This window comes from Stegodyphus dumicola, chromosome 1, assembly GCF_044657685.1.
Source record: "Stegodyphus dumicola isolate Sdum_Otavi_A_Nest chromosome 1, ASM4465768v1".
In the NCBI taxonomy this organism is placed as follows: Eukaryota; Metazoa; Arthropoda; class Arachnida; order Araneae; family Eresidae; genus Stegodyphus; species Stegodyphus dumicola.
The window spans coordinates 197,211,232-197,234,938 of NC_140768.1; the positions used below are offsets into that span (position 1 = coordinate 197,211,232).

The 23,707-nt window shown below is 32.4% G+C and overlaps 1 protein-coding gene across 1 annotated transcript in view; it reads left to right on the forward strand.

The window, feature by feature from the left end:
* The window catches only part of slim (scruin like at the midline), a 109,111-nt gene that overhangs the window by 60,829 nt on the left and 24,575 nt on the right, over nt 1-23,707 (forward strand). The window contains exons 4-8 of the mRNA XM_085824567.1: nt 7,087-7,241; nt 14,938-15,092; nt 20,453-20,537; nt 20,619-20,673; nt 20,761-20,808. Of these exons, the coding sequence (XP_085680693.1) occupies nt 7,087-7,241; nt 14,938-15,092; nt 20,453-20,537; nt 20,619-20,673; nt 20,761-20,808 (498 nt within the window). The remainder of the gene's footprint in view (nt 1-7,086; nt 7,242-14,937; nt 15,093-20,452; nt 20,538-20,618; nt 20,674-20,760; nt 20,809-23,707) is intronic.

Below are 23,707 nucleotides of genomic sequence, written 5' to 3' on the forward strand. Positions count from 1 at the left end.
TCATTATTTTAGCTTGGCGCTCAAATAACACCAGAAATAAACTTATTTCGTCTTCTTTATGGTTGAAACGTGGCATGACATCGTGAATTCTGATTTTTAAAGGCTGCTCAGGTAACTGCGTAGTTTCTACCGGCTGTGCTGTGGCAGCCATTGCTTCCAGCTGAAGTTTCTGTAGCTCAGAAGTTCTAATTCGCTCTTCTCTTCTTTCTCCTTCTTCCCTTTCGCGTTCTTTTTCTCTTTCTTCCCTTTCTCTTTCGCGTTCTTTTTCTCTTTCTTCCCTTTCGCGTTCTTCTCTTCTTTCTCTTCTCTTTCGCGTTCTTCTTTTCTTTCTCTTTCGCGTTCTTTTTCTCTTTCTCCTCTTTCGCGTTCTTTTTTCTTTCCCTTTCTTCTCTAATTGCAGCCAGTAGTTCTCGAGTAAATTCCTCATCATAACCGGGACTTTCAGTAATCAATTTATGCAACTGAGCAATCTTAAATTAAGGTTTCACGGTTAAACCTAACTCTTCTGCTAGTACTTTTAAATCCTGTTTTTTACTCCTAGCTACGAATGGCATGTTAACACACAAGTTACTTTTAATAGGCTTCCTTTTGAAATACAATCTAAAAGCTCGTACTTGTATTAAAAATATATGATTTTTGGAGAGACTTAATTTCTCAAATAAGAAATTCACACCAACCAATTGGAAAGATTTATTTAAACAACTTTGCCAGGTTGGCACAAAATACTATAATACTCCGTCAGGTTGACGTTTTAACTCACTATTCACAAGCCTCGTTAGCTATAACTATATAAACACCTTTGCCAGTTACGCAATACAATGGAATTTTACCCACGTCAGTTTGACGACTTTACTACCTATCTCCACGCCTCGTTGGCGATAACAAAAAGAATTTTTGCCAGTTTGGCAATTTAACTTTTAAGAATGTACAATCTGTAATACGTCGGGATGACGTTACTATCTACCACACGCCTGGATGGCGAGAACTAAGAAAAAAACTTTTGCCAATTCTGCAGTATAATCAAATCACACTATGTTAGTTTGACGTTGCTACTTATTTTCCACGCGCCTGCTCGGCAACAAATTCAAAATTCAGCTAGCAGTTCTTTTTTTTTATTTTATTTTATTTTATTTATTTATTTATTTTATAAACGCCGGGATGGCTTACACATATCAATTATCAACATAAAAATTCAATACAAATAAAGTAAAGCATAAATAATAATTTTAAAATACTTCTTTACCACAAATATCAATTATAAATTTAAGCTGAATATTTTTAGTGTCAGTTATTTTAAACAAATTTCTTTCATGATAAACTATAATTCTGAAACAAAGTATTAAAATTCAATAAAAGCTTTTTTAAGAAAACCAAAAGTTAATCTTATCTTCAGAGATCAGCAGTATCCTGTTTTGTCAGATTTTTGCTCGGAGCACAGAAGATAACCTTTGAATGATCCGCTTCAAATCTGGCTTTAAAACGGCAGACTTCTTACATCCATTTCTCCTTGAAATAAACAAACTTGGCAATTGGTATTAGAAAACGTGTTCTAAAAAATTCAGTAAGTTTCTGGGATTAGGAGACCAGCACCATCGAAATTGATAATTGCACTCCTAATTTCCAGGATCTCGGGGGAACCTCCAATTAATTAAGACAGTAATGTATTTTGCAGTAATTTACAAAACAGACAATCTTCTTAATAGAACATAAATTTTACTTCTAGTTCACGGTGATAGACAAATTTTATACAATTCTTAAGTGGCAAAATTTTCATACTCCTCCTAGGTGTTAAAATCTTCAGAATCTCATATTTATCTCATATTTAAAACAATATCTCACGTTGCTGAGTAACGGTTTAATACAAATATGGCGTTGCCATTTCAACAATAATTATATTTATTTATTAAATAACAAGATATTACAAGACGAAAAAGTTATTCTTGAACACACTGTGGTTAAACGCAGGCTGCCGACCAGCAGCATGGGATTTTTTTGGCTTTCAGGCCACGGAGATGAGGATTCGAATTTTGGAAGCCGAACGTGCAGGTTGTGCGTTTTAGGGCACTTCTTTATTGTGACCTCATGTTGTTCACCTTCTACGATAGTGATGTTTCTTCATTGTTATCTGGTGATTGTGCTCTTTTGGGACTGGGCATTGTTTATGTTGTGCAGCTGTGCTTTGAAGGAAACAATTTTCCTATGTTACCGGTTAAGAATTCAACGGTTGCTCTCCACTACGTGGCTCGTCTGCTTGAGGACATTTGTTCTTACGGGTACCGGATCTTGGAAGACAACTGGCAGAACTTACGAAACGAGGATTCTTATGTGTTAAATGACTATATGGGTTCTTTGCTCAGTATGGAAAATCTTCGTGTGGAGTCCATTAAATTTACTCAGATTGCTTGGGCAATTTTCTTATTGTGTTAGAGAGAAACCGTGTTATAGGAAAAACGTGCTGTAGGAGGGTTCTCGCAATTTATGAATCGTGTTATAGTGCAACCGTGTTACACGATGCCATGTTGTAGGAGGGCTACCTGCATGTAATCTGCTAATATTTGTCTTCTTTAATAATTGTACTTTTGGCGGAAGATGAAAACATTTCTCACATTTAGTCATGGCCGGAAAAACTGCTGCGTAGAGGACTGGACATTATGGCGTAATGGATGATCCGATGAAATTTTAGAAGCACGACCAGCTTGATAGTTAAACATTATTTATTCTTGAATGACGAATTTCTTAATACGTAACTGTAGACGACTAAAAGTGCTAAACACGCCCCATAATTTTTTATATGCAATTACATTTTAAATAATGGCGAATAGATAGCAGAGACCAAGCGACAAGCTGTCTGCACGAATGCGAAGAAGCGAAAGTGAAAGAGCCTTGGATCTTGGATCATATCTTTACTGCTGGCTTTAGCTACTAGGAGCTCTTACCAGTATATTATCATTTTACCATAGGCCATAAAGTTAAAAATTTATGAGGTGTATTTAAAAATACACCGCGCCCGAAGGCGAGATCAATAAATGAGAGAACTCATAAAATAAGTTTTGCTAAATTGCATATCATGGCATAGCATGGGTGATTATATACGTAAATGGTGGCGAGAAGCGAAATGAAAGTCTAAGCTTCTGCGTGAGTCAAGAAGAGCAGAAACACGTGATCAGCTTCCGGCATTTAGATTGGTCGAGGAGTCAGAGTTCGAAAAATGAAGTTCTTGTAGTTTTTTGCAATAAATAAAGTTCGAACATAGTAAAAGCAACATCTAGTTGTGAACTTAAGAGTCCTATGTCTTTTGAAACACTTGAAAATCTTCTAACCTTGCGATATAATCATTAAATGAATAGGAAACTGTAAAAGGCGAAAATGAGGTCATGTAGCTCACTAGGGCTAATGAGTGAGAGTAAGCACTTGGTGTTACCACGAACTTTGATTTTAAAACACACGATACGAAATAGTAAAAATAAAAAGTAAAAGTAAAAATCTTGGTTAAATAAATAGTAAAACCAAGAATTCATCGATGAAAAATAAAGTCCTAATTTTGCAAAGTTCATCTTTCTTGAATAGTAACTGCAAAGGAATAGTAAATTTTTTTTACATTATATACACTACCACCACTTAGAATTGTGGTGGATCGTTCGAGGTCTTTTCACTACGTTCTCAATAGTAGGGTCATAGTCTGTAAGCGATTTAATAGCTTCATAGGGAGAATTTCTCATATCTTCAAAGAAGTTGTGTGCAGAAATTAGGATTTGGTCGTGAATTGGGTTGATATCCAGGTCTTTGTGAATTTGAGAATTTCGCACGAACCAGGGTGCGTTCACTATGCTACGTAAGATTTTGTTTTGAAGTACATTTAATTTTTGTCTGCCTATTTTTCGGGCAGTAGCCCAGGCTGGAACTGCATAGAGGATTATTGGGCGAATAAGTGAGATGTAGATATTTTTTTTTGGTACGGAGGCTTAAGAGTTTCTTCCAATTAATGAGTAGAGAGCAATGAAAGCAGCGTTAGCCTTATTTGTAACATATTGAATATGATCTGTGAAATTTAGGGTTTTGACAATATAGACACCTAAGTATTTAGTGAAAGAGCCTACGCAGTTATTAGCTATTTATACAAGATAGGTGCACAGCTAATTTGTGATTGGTTACATTTTGAGTACAGCTAATCTGTGATTGGTTAAATTTTGAGTTTCTGTTCCGTTTACATCATCAGAATTAGATTTTTCTGGAAATGACACAGTGCAAATAGATATTATTTTTCAAATATATATCATATGTTCAAAACAATATCTTTTGAAGGAAAGCTGGGTAATTTTACTGTCATTTTAGATGTTATGAGCAGGGTTCAGAGTAGTAGTTCTGTACTTGTTTTGTAATGGCTTTACAGGGATTGCTTGCTTAATTTTTCATTAAAAAAAGTTTCTCTAAAATTTAAATAATTCTGCTTATTTGAATGCTAGTTTTTATTGTGCTTTACTTATTACAATTCTTTTTCCAATATTAAATGATTTCCTTAGGCAAGTTCCTGATGCAAATAAAAAATTGTTTCTCATTTTATTGGAAAACTTTTACTACTAAAATAAAAAAAATAAATAAATAAAATAATGGTAATGTTTAATTGGATCCTATGGATGTAAATAAAATTAGACTTTTGCAAATTGCTTAATTGATTATGATAAAACATGTAAAAGCTACTTGTCTAAGGGCAGGAATGCCTGTATGTAGAACTTTTAAAAGGAAGTTGACATATTCATTTTATGCATGGGGAAGAACATGAAAATACCTACGCAGCCAGCCCTCAACACAAACCTCAGTCATGGAAATGATTACAAATTTTATTTTAAGAGTAAAGTGGAGGTAATATTTTCACTGAAAGTAATAAAGACAAGCTCTATCTTCTCCATAATTTCTTAGAATTCATATCACATGAATATAAAATATTTTATCTTCAGTATTATAAAAGGTGCATTTGTCATCTGCACAAGAAAAAAGTAATATACAGTCAAAAGTCGTTAATCCGGACTCGTCGGGACTTCGGCGATTCCGGATTATCGATTTTTCTGGATTATAGATCATCAGTTTAAATCTGGTAAGATGGCATGCAGAAATTACAAAATTAAAAATATGAAACCGTAATTTATGAAATAAAGAACACTTATGATCTAAAGGGTGTCAAAATTTACAAAAACAAAAAGCTTAATGTTTATTTGTTTACTTTATTAAACATTTCTTTCAATGTAAGTTGTTTAAGTTGCTTCGTTTCATGTGATAATACTTTCTCTTTAATTCTATTAAACAGACATAATTTCTTGTTTAGTTACAAAGTTCCGCTGTTCAAGTCCTATGATTGCTGTGTCGAGAATATACCGATTAATTTGTCAATCGAAATTTTTTCGTTTTCAATAACCTCTGTCACTTTCTTCACTATCGAAAGCGAATTATAATGACGAAGATCTTGTTTTAAATCATATCAAACACGGAGTACATCGAGATGAAATACTACATTTAGTAAGGAATTATAAGCCAAATAAAATAAAAACATGTGCCCTGAAGATAAGGATAGTGTTGACAGATCAACTTCCAATTCATTGCGCGCCGCGGCGTTCCCCCCGCCGAGCAGCGTGAAGTTGATAAACAGATTTCGGATTTCGAAACGTTTTATGCGCACGCGCTCACGCATATTCGCAGCCGTAAAAGTCTTACGCGCACACGTAAACGCCAGAAAGTTTGTAGCTTTGAGGTCCAGATTATAGATTATTCCGGATTATGGGTGTCCGAATTAACGACTTTTGACTGTAGAAACTTATTTAATCTGCACTTTTGAATAATATTTTGTCACAAGTATTATTTTATACCATACGTGTAATGTTGACCTGGATGACATAGTGATCAACAAAGCTGCCTTTTACCCCAGATCAAAGGTGTACATTTGACACCTTTGTAAGGCTTGGCTGTTTGTATGTGTTTCTCATCTCTCCTTGTAGGTGCAGTATTGGTCTTTCTTCTGTCATGCATACTTTGAGACAACTAAATGACAGATGGATTAAGCTATTTCCATTGTTTTCAAGCAAGTACCTCATCATTAAGCTAAAAACTAAAGTGGCAGTAATAATTGTGATAAGTAAAATGTGTTTCTGATGCTTTATGCAGTTACTGACAAATACCTGTATAAAAATCTGTACATGAATTGGAAAATTTTGTACTATGTTTCTTGTGTACACTGCAAAATTTCTTACACTGCTTCTTTTGTACACTGACAATGATAAATTTTGCTGCAATATACAGATTGCAAGCCTCTCTCTTCTAATTCTGTTCAATTGAAATATGTTATGTTAATATTTTGTTTTTCTTATCTTTAAAACTTTGAAAGTTAAAATTCTTTTTTGAATAGTGTTTTAATTTATATTAAATAGCTATAAAGATTTAGTTTTGTCAGTTGACAACATTAGTTTTTATTTTCATTTAAAAAGGTATACAAAATGTTCATAAATTATTTTCTCAGAAGTACTGGTCATTTTTAGTGGAGTTGAAAATTAATATCAGTCTTTAAAAGCAGATATCTGTGAAACTGCTGGCAAGTTTTTAACAAATGTAGAATTTAGACATGATTTGAGGTATAGAATAAAACTTTAGAAAAATTTGGCTCATCATTTGTAAGAAAAGTCCAGTTTTTTGTCTAACTGCATATGTTAGTGCAAAGCTAATACATATTCCAAGCCACACTCTTACGATTGCAAAGCTGTTAATAAATCTAATATGCATTCCAAGTCACACTTTTAAGGTAGGAAAAAGGGCAAATTGAATTTTGTAGATCATGTCAACTAAAATGGGAGGTATAGGACTGCTCCCCCCTTTTTTTAATTTTACCTTTATGTAGTTTTAATCATATTGTCCCTTTCTAAATTGAGTACCACAGGAGTAACTCTTTTAAAACTTAATCTATTTCTGCTTCATGTATATACTATTATACACATGGCTCTCTCTTCTTAGTTATAAAAAAATCTAAATATGTTAAAAAATCTTTGATCTATGCTTTTATTTAATATTTTACTCCAGTAAATTAATTATAAATTTGTTTGACAGCTGTGTTAATCAACAACTACATGTTAGTATTTGGGGGAACTGGAGTGCCATTTGGAGAAAGCAGCAGCAACAGTACCCATATATGTAATTTAGATACATTAGAATGGTCCACTCTTCAGACAACTGGCTCTCCTCCATTGGAACAATATGGACAAGTAAGAGTTTAGTTTGCAGATAAGTTTTACATAATATATTTTGGTATAAAAATATTAAAAGCTTATTAATCAAATTGGAATTTTTCAGAGAAAGAGGACAGTTGTATATTTCCTGTACTACTGAGCCGATTGATGAAATTCAACTTGCGTTTTCTTGTCTTGAAATCGCAACTTAGGATGTCTATTAGATTTATATATAGCATTGTTTTAATATAGGTATTTTGTCACAAAATCGTACTTCTTCTGAAATAACATATCATTTTTTTTTTCCATATTTCAATTTTACAACTCAAATTACACCAAATTACCAAGTTATGTAAAAATTGCACAAATAGTTTTAAAAAAATTAGCTCTCAAAATTTTAGTTACTCAATGTTAATTGAGTTTCGTATATATTTATTAACCTCTCTTTTTTTTTATTAAACTTATTTGATTGTTTCACATTTCGAAATTCAGGTTCATTCCAAATAAAATTCACCCATTTTTAAATTTGTATTTTTAAATAATTTTTATAAATTTTTCAAAAAAAATTTGAATTATAATCTATAAAATTTTTACCATCATCTTGAAGTAGGTGTATTTCTAAGCATACCTGCAAAAAATTACAGATTTTTATTCAAAATTTATGAAGATATACGTGAATTTATATATTTTTGCATTTTGAAATTTGGCATATTTGTTGAAAGCGATAAAACATCAAATGGGCTTTAGACACTTTGCTAAAATTATTTGGAAGTAGAAATGATGTGACTTTTTTTCCGCTCATGCTCGATGTAAGAAGTTAGGAGCGAGGTGATTTTTTTTCCCGCTCTGGCATAATGGAAGGGAAAGGGAAATTGGTAGCCATAATATTAAGAAGATTGCCAAGTGAATTATTCTTGGTGCAAACTGAAAAAATTGCACCAAGGCAAATTTTTGAATTTCTCCATAAATTTCACATTTATTTTACAAAATTTAATATCTAGGCATAATTTGAGCTGCAGAATCAAAATATGTAAAAAAAATTTATGCTATTTCAGAAAAAGTCCAATTTTGTGTCAAAATACCTATGTTAGAACAATGCTATTATATAAATCTAATGTATATCCTAAGTCGTGCTTTCGAGACATGAAAAACACAATTTGAATTTTGTCAATCGGCTCGGTAGAACAGCAGATATAGAACTGTCTCCCCCCCTTTTTTTTGCACAGTGTACATACATCTGTTTTTTTTTTTTTTTTTTTTTTGTGTGTGTGTGTGTGTGTGTGTCTGTGTGTGTGTGTTTAGTAATGAACATATTGTAATAAAGGCGTAAGCTGTATAATAACAGAAGTATTTTTTACTTTAAAAGTATCAAAATATGTATTTTTTAATAGTTGAACAGTCATACTTTAAAAAGGCGAATCAGAAAAGCCACAAGTAAACCAGTGTTAAAAAAAAAGAAAATGTTACTGAGCCTTTCTACAAAAATAAAATCATCTAGGAAAAATTAAAATTCTATTTAAATATGCTTATATTTATTTTGGAAGTAATGACTTTTTTTAATAGAGAAGTTTTTTTTATCAGCACTAAATTAAATTTTTTGAACATAAAGATAATTGACTTCATTTTAAAAGTCAATTATCTTTATTATTTAAATGAAATAAACAACTAATTAAAGGAATGACTTTATTTAATTAGTCTGAATATTGAATTTATTTAATTAGTAATGAAATAAATGTCTAATTAAATAAATGACTTTATTTAATTAACTTTTTGTCAAAGGATACTTTTTGCCCAGCACTGATTTTTGTTGTTTCACATGTAAATTAATATTTATTCAGCGTTTTATTCAGTTACAGGCCTTGCCAACCTATTTTTAATCAAGATATTGCTCAGTTCTAGACATTGTTAAGGAAAAATTTCTCTAAATATATATATATATTTCTAGTTATCTGGGCATCCGAATTTTGTCATTTGTCCTGTATATATAAGATATAACAAAATACGATAGCTGTTTAAAAAAAAAAAATAATTACCGACCTCAAAATTAGCATTCTACCCCTAAATTCATCTGTTCTTCTGGATTCGAGATCTTGTCTAATCAAATTAATTGTAAACCAAAACTTTCCAACTCGAACTGAAACTATTGACTCCCTCTCTTCTTCCTCTGTGTTGCAGTGCTCTTTTTTGCTTATAGTTCCTTGCCTGCAAGAGGCTGCATTTCCATGCTGCTGCCTATTTACCTAAGATAATGTCATACTTTAAAATGGAACTTATTGTATTCAACTATAATTAAGAAATATCTTGTCTGCAAAAGAATGATTTGATATGCATAAAAAATAAAGATCGTGATTCTTCAAGCTTAGTTGGGCTAAATGTGTCATCATGCTTTTCCACTCAGCCCTACTTCAACCACTACGGTCTTCTCAATCATCTACGCAATATCGAAAGTTCCAATGCCTTCATCTACAAATTTTTAAAATCATGACATATATATATATATATATTTCTAGTTATCCAGACATCTGAATTTCGGCATTTGTACTGTATATTCTAACTGATAATTTTTATAAGTATTTGTATCATTAGTATAATTAATAAAATATTTAAAATACCATATGTTATGCTCTCAATTACATATTGATCATCTGTATATCACTTAGCAAGAAGACACATGGAATTTAAATGCTACTAAACAGAGTTTAAAAGATAAAGATAGTTTGCAGTGGAAAACTTTTTTGACATCATTGCTTCATTTTATTCCATCCTAACACCATTTAAAAGAAATTAAATGAAGTGATTTTCTGACAAGTATGTTGGAAATGAGATATCCAAATAGTTATTGATTTCAGTATAACAGCTCTGTTTTCAGTGTTTTGTGTTCCATCTGTGTTTTACAGCTGGCTACCTTGCAACATTATTAAAAATAATGATGTGGGATATTGGGTAATTTAGCTTTAATATTTAAAATTATTAGTTTTTGTTGGATAGAGGTAAGTGAACTTTTTTCCTATACCTGCACATACTCATTATAGGCAGCACAGCAGTCACTTCTGCCGACACATCCTTCATGCGAGTGTGCTCATTGTATAGGCAGCAGTGTTGCTGTGTGATGTATTATGTAATTTGCTGTGTGCTCTATTTATCTGTTTTTTATGTCCAAATAAAGTGTGTTGTCCCTCAATTTATGGATCCTTTACTGTGTGTATGAGCCTCTGAACAACAAAATGGTAGCAGAGCGTGCATTCGAAATTCGATGAGTCAGTATATTTGCTTGCTTGAGTATTTTTTCGTGTCAACAAATTCAAGGTGTGGTTTTCATTTCTTGTTTTTTGATCTCCTGCATTTTCCTCCCACGAAATTCCTTTTGATTCTTCAATATCCCAAATTCCTATGAATTTTTCCCAAAGATTTACTGCCTGTTCAAGATTCGTTAAATTTAACCGATTGTTCTTCTGTTACTTTTTTACTTACTATATCATAAAAATGATAGTCTTTCCTTTCTCTAGCATATCCTAACATTATCGCCCCCTTTCCTGGGTACATTAAATTAGTTTAGCATTACTTTTGGAATGTGAAAGTATGACACACACCCAAATTTTTTTAGATAAGTGTAATTTGGGTTTTTTACCAGTCCACATTTCCATAGGAATTTTTTCTTTTCCTTTCCGGGATGTTAAATTTGATACATAAGAGCTAAAATTAATTGCTTCCACCCAGAATTTCACCAGAAGTTCGCTTTCATATAGTAGTGTTCAAACCCTTTCCAAAAGAACTCTACACATTCAGCTCTCCCATCACTCTCACTAATATGTGAAACAGTTTTTTCATGAAAAATACCAGAATTGACAAACGAATTATCTAATCATTCATTTACAAATTCTAAACCACTGTCTATTCTCAAACGTTTAATTCTCTTACCAGTTAAATTTTCATACTTAGCTTTAAATTTAATAAATACATCAAACACTTCATTTTTACTTTTAAGAAAATATGTAAAATACATTCCAGAAAAATCACCCACTAGGATCATAAAATATTTAGACTCGCCAATTGACCACTTGATTCAGTTTGAAAAGGATCAGACAGATTCAAATGAATCAATTCTAAAATTTCTGAACTCTGATTAATGTCAATATTTCGACGACCTTTTCTGGTTATTTTACTTATGTCACAAGTTTCACACTTAAAAATCCCTTACATCATTAATATCAATATATTCTTTCATTTTAAACATATATTTTGGATTTAAATGACATACTCTACTATGCCAAAGCTTATAATTACTAACAGTACAATCATTAGCAATTCAACATTTAGAATTATAATATGGTTCTAAATTAACTTCAAGTCTGCCATTACTCTTAAATGCTACAAAAAGTAATTGGTTACATCTACTAAAAACCAATATACAGTTATTCTTTGATTCAATTTTACAACCTTTATCCATTACGACAGTGACTGACTGTAAATTATTTCTTAGACCAGAAACAGAACTAACATTACTAATACGATACAAAGACCAAAATCCGGACGTCCATTATCCGGAATGATCTAAAATCAGGACCTCAAAGCCACAAACTTTTTTTTTTTTTTTTTTTTTTTTGTATGCTTTAGCTTGCACGTTTGTTTTTTTCTTTCCATAATAAAACATGTAGAGATTTTCACTTAAAAAATCCGATTCTTAATTTCACTTATGCATTAAATAAAATACCTCGTTATGGAAAACAATCATGTAAGCATAAATTTAGGAGATTAATAATTTGGCTCCACAGCTGAGTATCTGCTTGACATACATCTCAAACTCAAACATTCACTTATTTTACATCCCTGACCCCGACTTGAGGAGTCATTATTTATTATATTTTGCTTTCATCACTGCATGTTTATCAATACATGACAGCTTCAGTAATAACTCATGCAGCAATGTCTAAACTTTTTTTATATTAGGAATTGAATAACAAAGAGTATGGCATATTTTTATGCTAACATTCCACTTGACGATGGTTGTAGATTTTTAAATGCTCTAAGAAAAGTTGAAAAGGAAAAATTCAACAAAAATTTCTTTTCGTATGCTAAAAATAGATTTTGTTTATCAAACTCATAGGCCAAAAGATTACATTTGGTGCTATTTTAATTAAGAATAACTGATATTTTATTCACCATAAACCCAGAAGCGATGGCAGAATATGTCGGCACCGGACAGCAGAATTTAGAGAAGACAAAATTTTTGGAATTTGGGGAAGCACTGAGCGGCAAAATTAAGGGATGAGAAGTTTTTTTATGATTTAGGGAAAGCACTGAAATTCAAAGTTTAGGCGTGGTGAAAATTTAGAACTTAGGAAGGCGCTTTGTAGCAGAATTTAGGACCCATAGAGATTGCACCTGGTGGTATCTAGCACCTGCCCTAGATAAAGCCTTAATAATATGTGGGAGTTTATTTATTCAGGACTCAGATTAGTTTTAAGCATGTGCAAGAAATAAATGTAGGTATAGTAAATAACTAAACTAATAGTTCAGTACGCAATAGGAGCAAGACAAAATTTATCGAAACAACTTGGCTTTCATCGCCAATCTTGTGATACACAGCCAATAATGTATAACTGATGCTATTAAGCTAGACTAAAATTATCTTTACTAATTCTAAAGCATTTCAATTAATGTAGCAGACTGCTCTGCTCCCTAATCTTCTAATTTGATCCAGCGTTTTATTTTTTGCAAACTGTTATTATTATGGCTATTTTATAAAAACTAAGCTTGAACTTTCGATTATGTCAAAAAGAGTTTCCAATTCTTGAGCTGCCAACAAATCTACAATCCATCTCAAAATTATGCGAGGAGAGTATGGCATTGGAAAGTCAACTATATATGACATAAGAAAAAGGATCTGTTTGAATTTTTTATGGAAGCAACTTACATTTATTAAGCTTTGTTTTGTAAATTTTGATACCCTTTAGATCATAATTGTTCTTTATTTCATAAATTATGATTTCATATTTTTAATTGTATAATTTCTGCATGCCATCTTACCAAATTTAAATTGATGATCTAATATCCTGAAAAATCCCAAATCCGGAATCGCTGAAGACCCCAAAGAGTCTGGATTTCGGACTTTGTACTGTAGTTAAATTAACAGAACCAGAATGTTTTTTACCTATAGTAATTGCTTTAACAGTACCAATATCTTCAGAAAATATATTTGAATGTTTATGTGCCTGGTAAATTTCTCTCATCCCTGATGTAATATTCTCAAACTAAAAAGAGTCTTTTGCAATGTGGGCAGTTGCGCTAGTATAAAGCATCCAAATTTTGTCACATTCATCAGTTTTTCCACCTGAAAGTTGAAGAGCAAAATCAGTTTCCTTTTCATTAAAATGAGATGAAATGCTCACACTAGTAGCTTACAACTTCCTTCTTTCTTTGTTAGCTTTGGATACTTCACTTTTTGTACTTTTGTTTCTGTTGCAGCAGTCTTTCACGGTGTGACTAGGCCATTGACAAATTAATTAATTTTTCAATTACAGTTTTAATTTTTCTTATATACAAAATGCCTCAGCATTGATCCCGTCACCGCGTCTGCCATTCACCAAACTGTTTGTTGACTCTTCTTCACGGAGTGTTTCCAGTATTTCATTAACTGTTTTTACACGTTGTGTTTTTAAAATTTCTTTGATTCGAGAGAATTTTCCATGAAGTCTATGAACTGTGTAAAACACCAATTCCCGAGAAGATACTTCTAGTCCTAGCAGTTGGCATTTAGTTGCTATTCATTTCGCTTTAGTGATATAATCATTAGCTGACTCATGCAACTTCATTTCTGAATTTTTTAACTCATTACCATCATTTGTTTCTTTGGCTTAGCCTGTAAGTGTTGATTTTATTTTCTCCAAAAGTAATTTTGCATTCTCTTCTGCAATGAATTGAAATGCCTGTAGGTCTGACAGTGAAAGTTTAATGTATGCTACTGTGTCAGCATTCTTTTCATTCCATAGCCTTTCATCCTTCTTGTTTAAATTTCTGGTTTCAGTTATGAAATCACTCAGTTAAGTGTTTTTTAAAAAAAAGCAGTTTTAATTTTTAACAAACAAATGAAATAATTATCCCTAGTTAGTTCTTCTAATTAGTCGCGGACTAATGTCGCGGACACTACTTTTTAATGTGGTGATCAACGGTTTGGAAATGGATTTTGAATCAGTCGAGATTCATGCACTAACCTAGTGCTTCGCATTAGAGAGTAAAGAACATCTATGTTACAAAAATATACTTTTATTTACACAGCAAAAGCGTGCAGCAACATGCTTAAATGAAAGCTCATTCTCTTCTAACATACTTCCTGCACTCAGGTTGCGCATGCGCATTGACAATTACCAAAGGAGCTTGGCAGGTACTACCATCTGTTGGATAAACTATTTGCTGCATATTCTTAGCAATGTTCAACTTCTCCATTTTTGACTTTTACAGTTTCAATTTCCTCAGACCATGACTTACATTTGTATTTACATCCGATACTTCTTGGTAAAACCACGCTCTGCTGCCGTTTTGTTGTTCAGAGACTCATACACACAGTAAAGGATCCATAAATTGTAGGACAACAATTTTTGTTTGGATTAATAGGACAAAGGGGAATTTTTATGTATAAATATTAAAATTATGTATTAAAATATGTTATTCTCTTTTTGTGTTTACATCAGCTTCATTCAAAACATTATTTTAATGTATAATTTGTTTTATGAAGGCTATGGCAGTACATCAGAATAAAATGTATGTAGTTGGAGGAACCACTGGATATGATTACTCTATGAGTGTACATTGCTTAGATCTTAATACAAAAGAGTGGAAGCTTCTTGAAAAAAATGTAATAAATGAAATGAATTTTGAGCCAGAGCCAAGGTAAGTTTATTTTAAGAGTATTCTTTATTATGCTTTTCGCCTTCAAACCTTTTGATTGCACTTTTGATATTGAATTGTAGTTCTGTGGGAAACTCATGTTCTAGCTGTAATTTTATATTACTAGGATGTAAGGAAAAAATTAGGCATCCATTTACCAGAGTTGTAAAAAAAAAAAAAAAAATTTTTTTTTGATGTGTCACTTATTTCTCAAGAAAGGATAGGGAAAAGAAATGGAGGGGGTCTCATCTCTCTCACCAAGGGGGGGGGTAATTGGTTTCAGCTGCTCTCTTCTCATCATTCAACAACGCAATTTAACTCACATTTTTCATGTCTCAAAAGCATGGCTTATATAATAAGATATGTGTGTGTGTTTGTATATATATACTATATATATATATATATGCATATGTATCATGATTCTAACATGCATTTTCTGACACTTTTTCTGAACTTGCATGCTGACGTTTTTCCATACTCAGCTGAAATTATGTCTAGATGCCAAATTATGCGAAATTTGGTGAGAATTTGATAAAGAATAGTTTATGTTCTAGTATTTGTAACAAAGCCTATAAAAACTGTGCACTATATTGAAAGGCAAAGTGTAGTAAAGTTCAGTAAATACATCTTTCAATGGGCTGTTCAGAAAAATTATATGAATGAAAAAGATATGTAATCGATATTTTAATTTAGAGTGATACACATAATTTTCTGCTGGTTTATACAGTTTAATCATTATGAAATTTCTTTATGCTGTTTTATCATCCTACTTTTAATTTGTTAAAATATTATTTGTATTTCCAAATTCATATTTTTTAGTTTTTTAAATCACAGGAATGAAATAGCTTAATGTAAAGAGAAATTATTTTTTTCTTAATGCATTGATGATTCCTTATTGCCTCAAGATCTTAATGCCCTGATGGTTTGAGGTACTTTGCAGATATAAGCTCTGTCATTGTCCCTTTTTAATCTTTTACATGCCAGTGTTCCTTTTTTGGAACTTCATGTTTAATGTTTTCTTAAAAAATAAACTATCATATCTGTCAGTTTGAAAAAAAGCATTTATTATACAAGGTATGATTAATTTTTTGACATAAAATTTATTTTTCAACTATGAATATTTCAGCATAGAAATATCTTTTTTTAAAATTCAGCTCCCCCTTCTTTTTTTTTTTTTTTTTTTTTTTTTTTTTTTTTTTTTTTTTTTTTTTTTGCAATTTTACGGGAAGAAAAAAATTCTATAAAATTCAAATCCACCCCAAAATTTCCCCACCTTACTTGCAAAGGACAAGTTTAATGAGTTAATAAAAAAATTTAAAAAAAAATAAATAAAAAAACTAATAACAAGAGATATTTCCTCAAGATTGCATAAAAAAGCAGTGTTTCAAAAAAGGAACATTGGAACGTAACAATATACAAAATCAGTGATATCACAGATTTATTTTTCTATTAGATTTTAATACATTCAGTGCTCATATCTCATAAACACGCCCTTTTTGAGAGGTATTAACGATGTGTCACTTATTTCTCAAGAAAGGATAGGAAAAAGAAATGGAGGGGGTCTCATCTCTCTCACCAAGGGGGGGGATAATTGGTTTCAGCTGCATTATCCTGTTTTAAGCTCAGTTCAAAATTTCAGCAAAATTCATATTGTTTGCTCATTTGAGTGCTCAGAAAGATTTGCATATCCCAACTGTCAGCGCTACAATGCCCAGAAATAAATTTCAGATGTTAAAAAAGTATCATATTTTTGATAATAGAAAATTGGAACCAGGTGATAAATTAAGGAAAATCTCTCCCTTTTATAAAGAGATTGGAAAAAATTTTGTCAATTTGGATTTTTCTATGAAAATCTGAGTATTGATGAATCCATGTTTACATATTATGGACATTATTCTGCTAAGATGTTCATATGTGGAAAATCAATTTGATTTGGTTTCAAAGTTTGGATGCTCTGCTCAGCAAATGGTTATCCTTATGCTATGTCTGTCTTTGGTGGAAAAAGCCAGAAAATGAAAATTTGTCATTTTTATCAAAAGTTGTCTCCGTACTATTATCTTTTATTGACAATCCAGAGAAGCACAAAGTATTTTTCAATAACTTTTTCACATCACAGTCTGCTGACTGATTTATCTACCAAAGGAATGGAACAATGTCCTTTTAAAACAGTAAAAGAAATGTTGACATTTTGATTTGGAGAACTTGATTACCAATGCGATGGAGAGGTTTCTATGTGCCATTGGAACAATAGTTCTATTGTAACTGTTGTATCAAATGATATCACTCAGGAATGATTAGGAAGAGCAAAAAGGTAGGTTTAAGCCAAAAAAAAAAAAAAAAAAAAGTTGATGTTCTCCAACTTTACATTGTAAAATTATATAATGAAAGAATGGGTGGAGTAGACCTCTTGGACCGGCTTCTTGGAAGTTAACGGTCAAACTTTCACAGGAAAAAAGTGGTACTGGAACTTTATCAATGCACTGAATATAGTTGTGGTTGCTGGGTGGATCTTACACATTAATTTACACAAAAAGACTACATTAGAAATTACTCATGTGAATTTTAGAACAGAAATTACTTTCAATTTGGTTTAGGCGAAACCTAAATTCACGTTATACCTGGACCCTGTGCCCATCAGTCGACATCTGTAGGAAAATCAGATGCACATTATATAGTTTATTATCACAAGAGTGTTGTGTAGTGTGTCAAAAAAACACTGCAGACATGTGTTTTGAATGAAAAAAAGAGGGGGGCTCCATGTACACTGCTTCCCACAATGTCATGGACACTGAGAAACTGCTGAGAAGGCTTACAAAACATTAGTGTTTTAGAATGTTTTATATTTTTTGAACTACTGGTTGAAATTCCACACACTTTCTAAAGGATAAAAAAATATATTTCTTATTTGTAAGGTATTTTATATTTCAAAAATCGCATTTATTTGTATTATGTATATTGTTAATCAAGCTTGTGTAAGTGTAAATTTGTTTTTATTGTTTCTTTATACTTTTTGCATTGCATTTATTATAAAATATTGCGGTAATTAAAAACACTGTAACTTTTTTAATGAGGTTTGCTTAAATTTTAGTAATTTCAAAACAAATTGTTCAATAAACCATTATTACATTAAAAAAATTTAAAAGATTTATCATATAATCCTTTATTTTCATGAAGGGAAGGAAAAAAAAAAAAAAAAGAGAGAGAGAAAAGACACATGCCAATGTTCCAAAAATGGAACAAACTGAAAATCAAAGACAGAAATTTTTTTAAGGCAGTTTTTTTGTTTCATAGTCTTTATGGGTGCATTCTAATGTTAATTTGATGAATTAATTGTGTCTTCTATTCAAGCCGGATTTACGTATAAGCTGTACAAGCTGTAGCTTTAAGCCCCGCACCAAATTAAAATATGGTATAAATAGTGTTAAAATATATTATAAGGCTGCATATCTCAAATACCTTAGGGCCGTATCAAGTCTAAATCTGGCTCTGCTTTTATTCCTGGTTCATAGTGTGGTATGTAAAAGTTAGTTCACTGTATATTTCAAATACTTTTGAAAGAGCTGAGTTTTTGTGACATTCTCATGAGGTGGTATCATCTTCTATTTGATCAGTATTTGGTCAAAGTAAAATAGAGAAACGATTTCGACCATGTCTTTGAATATTTTTAGAAGTTGGGCATTTTGAAGGTATGGCAAGTAAGACAAGACTGGTTTCATCACAATCGAAAACATCTTTAGTTTATATCCATTTACTACTATGGATAAATTCTTTAATTTTCAACAAATCTGGCTGATGCATCTTTGGATTCTCTGCTGATGATATGATGTAGTAATCTGTTATAGCTTTCATAGCTAAGCATTATTCAGGCTGCATATTTACAGTTTCTGGTCAAATAAAATATTGCTTTGAATGCTGCAGATCATGTCGGTCCTTTGTTTAGAAGATGTGTCTTGATACAGGGACTGCAAAGAAATAATCATGTACCAAACCAAAATCTTATGCCATTCTTAATAAAATGGAAAACGCTCATGAAAAAAGTCTAATAAATATTTTGCAGAAACCTGTCCTGTCCTTATCTGTTGGTAGAAGCAATGGAAGTTTTTGTAAGTTATATCCTATTGCTGGAACTTATTTTAGTGAGACAGATGATGAAATAAAATGTACTGTTTTATGTGCTTCTTATTGAATTGTTGACTCCTGGTCAGAATATTTCAATGATTATTATTAATGACTTGAGTAAATTAAATATCTACATAAAACTGTGTTTCTGTGCATATAATACACCTATCATGACTAAACATAAAAAAAAAGGTGTGGCAGCCTTTCTGAAAAAGCCCCAAAAGGAATTAATCGTGTATTGAATTAATCATGTCAGTTGTATGTGTCACTTAATAAATTTTCAGCAGGAAAAGCAGCTGCCACATTATCAGTAAACATAGGCCATTAGTGTTTTGTTACTTTAAAAATGTGCTAAACAAGAAGGAGAGTTGAAAAACCTTTCTGAAGGTTCATGGGAAAGAAATAAGATAAATATTAAATCACATAAATATGAAATGGCTGTTTCTTAGTAGAGACATTAAAAAGGGCTAACGAAGCAATGGGAAAATTATAAAAAAATTTCTGTAGAAAAAACTGGTTAGTTCAGATTAAAAAAGTATGTATAATTTATAGAAATCTGAATATTATTTTCAATTAAGACTGGGAAAATGAAACATACAAATGTTATGTTACTACGTAATAAGTTGGGCCAATGTCTGACACATCCCATTATACATTTCGATGTAAGGTGTGGGGAGGTTTTTCAGTACCTCTCGTATTCTCTTTCTTCATTTGAGTCTCTCCATTACAAAATCAGATAGTTGCATTTATTTTTCACAATTCATTTAACTTATGACCAGTGTTCTTCAGCTTACCATGTGTAATTGAAATTTTCATGTTGAACAAGTTAATGGAGACCATCAAGGTAACGCATATATGCAAAATCCCATTCCACAATTCCGTGTTCGGCAAGGGTTTGCTGTAAATGTTTCCTCTCCCAATTGCACGAAAAAGATGAGTTCATTGAAAGTTTGTGAAATATGTATTAAAATTGTGCACCTCTATTTCAATTAAAAATATAGTATTAGTTTAATAATTTATATAATTATCAGTTTAAAAATATTTTGTAAAATTATGAATGTCTGTGTATCTAACTGATCAAATTTAAATTAATTTTTGATATAATTTATATCTAATTGACCTATGATTGTATGTAAATCGTGTGATTTGAAATACATCTAAATCTTTTGTTATTCTGATTTAAGGTGAGTTAACTTATTTGATATTAATCTGTTTCAGTGATGGTTATCTGTTTTTGCTTTAAGGTATCGTCATGAAATTGTGATTGAAGGAAATCAGATACTTGTATTTGGTGGAGGAACAGGTTTTGAGTGCTTTGGCTTTAAAGAAGTATGTAAGATATTTCTCCTTTCTTTCTGCATATTGGAGTTAATCCTTATTTGAAGAATTTTTTTTTTTTTTTCTTTTCAGGTGCCTGCTTTTAACTTAGATAATTATACATGGCGATCTTGTCCTACCTCAGAAGGTAATTAATAATATATTAAAGAATTTTTTGTTTTCAGAATTTTTGAGAAAATTCATATACAAGCTTTAAAATATATGTATTTTGCAGAGTATCCTGCAGCTAGGAAGTGCCATGGATGTGTCCGATTGGGAAATGGTATGTTCGATGTTTTTCCTTTTTGTGTTAAGCAATTACTTTTAAACTTTCAAAATTATTTAATGCAGAAAGTAATCAAATGCAATGGACCACTGGAGGTTCTGTGTTTAAAGTGTACAAATCCATTAATATGCGAATCACTTATACTGTAATATCTGTGTGCATGTTTAAAAATCCCTAGATCGTACAGTAATATGCAACCTTCACATGATATCGTATTTAACAAAAGAAATTTAACAAAGATAAAATTTTTATCTGTATAATGTAGTACACTGCATAGAGTATTGCAGTTTGTTGTTTATTTTGCAGTGATCTTCTTTTGCTGGTTTAGTTGTGAGCTGAAGTGATACCAGTGTAAAGCACTGTAAGGATCTTAAGTTTTACTAACGTTTATTTTATTTTAAACCTTTACTATCACTTCTTATTTTCTACTTCCGGCCAGAATTATAAGCATTAAGGATTTTATGCAAAGTTTGTCTGGCGAACGCCAAGTATTTAAGTGTGGCCTTTTTGCCAAGCGAAAGAGAGGAAGCAGTGAGTTCGAAGCAGGCCGCTTACCTTAGAAGTTATGCAGTTGCTATTTGCCTTCCAGGCCAGAGGTTTTAATCCTCTTAATAAATTAAACGTATTGTAGTGTTCACAGTCTCTGTGCTACATACGCTTCCTGTTATTATAAGGCCAATCTTCCACGTGTGTTATTCTAAAGTTAAATTAGAGTTTAATTTTATTTTTTATACCTTTTACGTTAGACCCCGAGTGGAGGGTCATTGTATTCTGAAGTACGGAAGTCATTGTATATAAAGAAAAATAAAGGGTTTTGTATACCCTTCGTCTGTATCCTGTCTACTTACTACAATTAGTAAACATAGCTTTAGTAAGCTCTCTGTTCCTAGTCAGGTCATTGTATGTTTCCGAAGAAGGTTAGAAGAAACATTGAACCTGATAGTGGCGCCCAACGAAGAAAAATAACCATGGCCGAGTTTCAAGAAGAACCTGTGCTGCCTGCAGAAACGGCTCAGAATCCAGAAATGCCAGCTGCCGCCCTGGAAGGATTTGGGTACATCGTCCAGACCATGCGTGCTTCGATGAAACCAGAAGCAACATTTAATGGAAACTCACCGGTAACCAGTTTTTTGGAAAAATTGGATGACCACTTCATGCTCTACCCCGTGCACGAGTTTCAAAAAGTTACCTTAGCTACCAGCGCTTTGAGGGGCCAAGCGCTTAACTGGTTCAAATGTATCGGCAGAAGTCTCTTGGGTCAAGCAGGAAGTCCCACCTATACTTATGAAAATTTCAAGACTGCCCTACTAAAAGCCTTCCCTGTTGTAAGGGATCGTGCGAAATTAGAAACGGAACTTTTTAGCATATATCAACAAAGAATCGAAAACCTGTCGAGCTTTATTTTAAGAAAAATTCACGTTTTCAAGCACTTGTATGGAAACCGTCCGGATCCTGAAATAATTCAAGTGATTTTGCCGAGGTTACTACCCCAAGTGCAAGACTTTATTGAATTGAGAAATCCGACTACACTGGAAAAATTATTTGAGCTAGCAATCCAGTTTGAAAGTAGAAGAACGGCGGACGTCGAAAGAAGACGCCAATATCAACAGCGAAACCAATTTGGTACGCCAAGACTACAGCAAACTCAAGCACATGGCTACGGAGAAAAAGCGAATCAGTGGGCAAGGAAACCCGAGCATTCAAAAACAGCCGGCGAACGTCGACAGTTCAATAGCAACCCAGGAAAAAAGTCTCAAGGCCAGGGGAAAAAGAAGGAAAGCACGGAAAGGAAAAATAATTTAAACTAAAACGGATTTCTGCTGACGAGAGGGTGTGGAAATCCGAAGGCCACGAAAACCCCTCTTCCTACAAGATAAATACAGTAATGGTGAAAAATTTGACTCTTCCAAAGATTGAAGTCTTGGTAAATAATATCCCGGCCACCGCACTCCTGGATACCGGCGCGCAGTGTTCCTGTGTGGCAGAAGTCTTTTTTAGAAAGTATTTTCGCAAATACCGCATATATAATGCGGATAATATGACAGTATTAGCGGCGCAAGGAAAAGAATGTAAGTGCGTAGGTAAAGTACCTTTATATATCCGTATCAACGACGAACAAGTAAAGGTGATGTTTTTTATAGTAAAGAATTTGCAAGCACATTTAATCCTAGGAATAGACTTTCTTTCAGACGCACAAGCTACACTGGATTTTAATGAAGCGTCCCTTAGGCTGACAATGAAACCAGTGCGTGTAGAAAAGGTTGAACAGCCAAGGTTAAATCTTGACCACCTGCCTAATGACGAGCAAGATAGAATCCGACAAGTGGTAAGTGAATTTGCTTCCTTATTTAGTGATATTCCAGGATTTACTCAGGTTACTAACCATAGTATTGACACCAGAGATGCATTGCCGGTTCGTCAAAAACCATACCGGTATGATAAGAATAAGGAAAAAATTATAGAATGGCATATTACCGATATGCTACGTAAAAAGATCATAACGCCCATCTCAAGTAGTTATGCTAGCCCGGTGGTTTTATGTAAGAAAAATAATGATTATCCTTTGGAGCATCCAAAAAGGTGGAGATTTGCTATTGATTACCGTAAATTAAATTCCATAACGAAATATCCGGTATATCCGTTACCGATCATAGAAGAAATTTTAAGGAACATAAAATCAACCAAATTTATGACGACTTTAGACTTAACGAATGGTTATTTTCAAATAGGGGTCAGGCCTGAGGACGTGCCTAAGACTGCTTTTATAACCAAGTCTGGCACTTATGCATTTTTGCGTATGCCGTTTGGCCTTTCAGGGGCCCCGGCAACATTTCAGCGATGCATGGACATTGTGTTAAGACCTGTTCTTGGAAAGTCCACATTTATCTATTTAGAC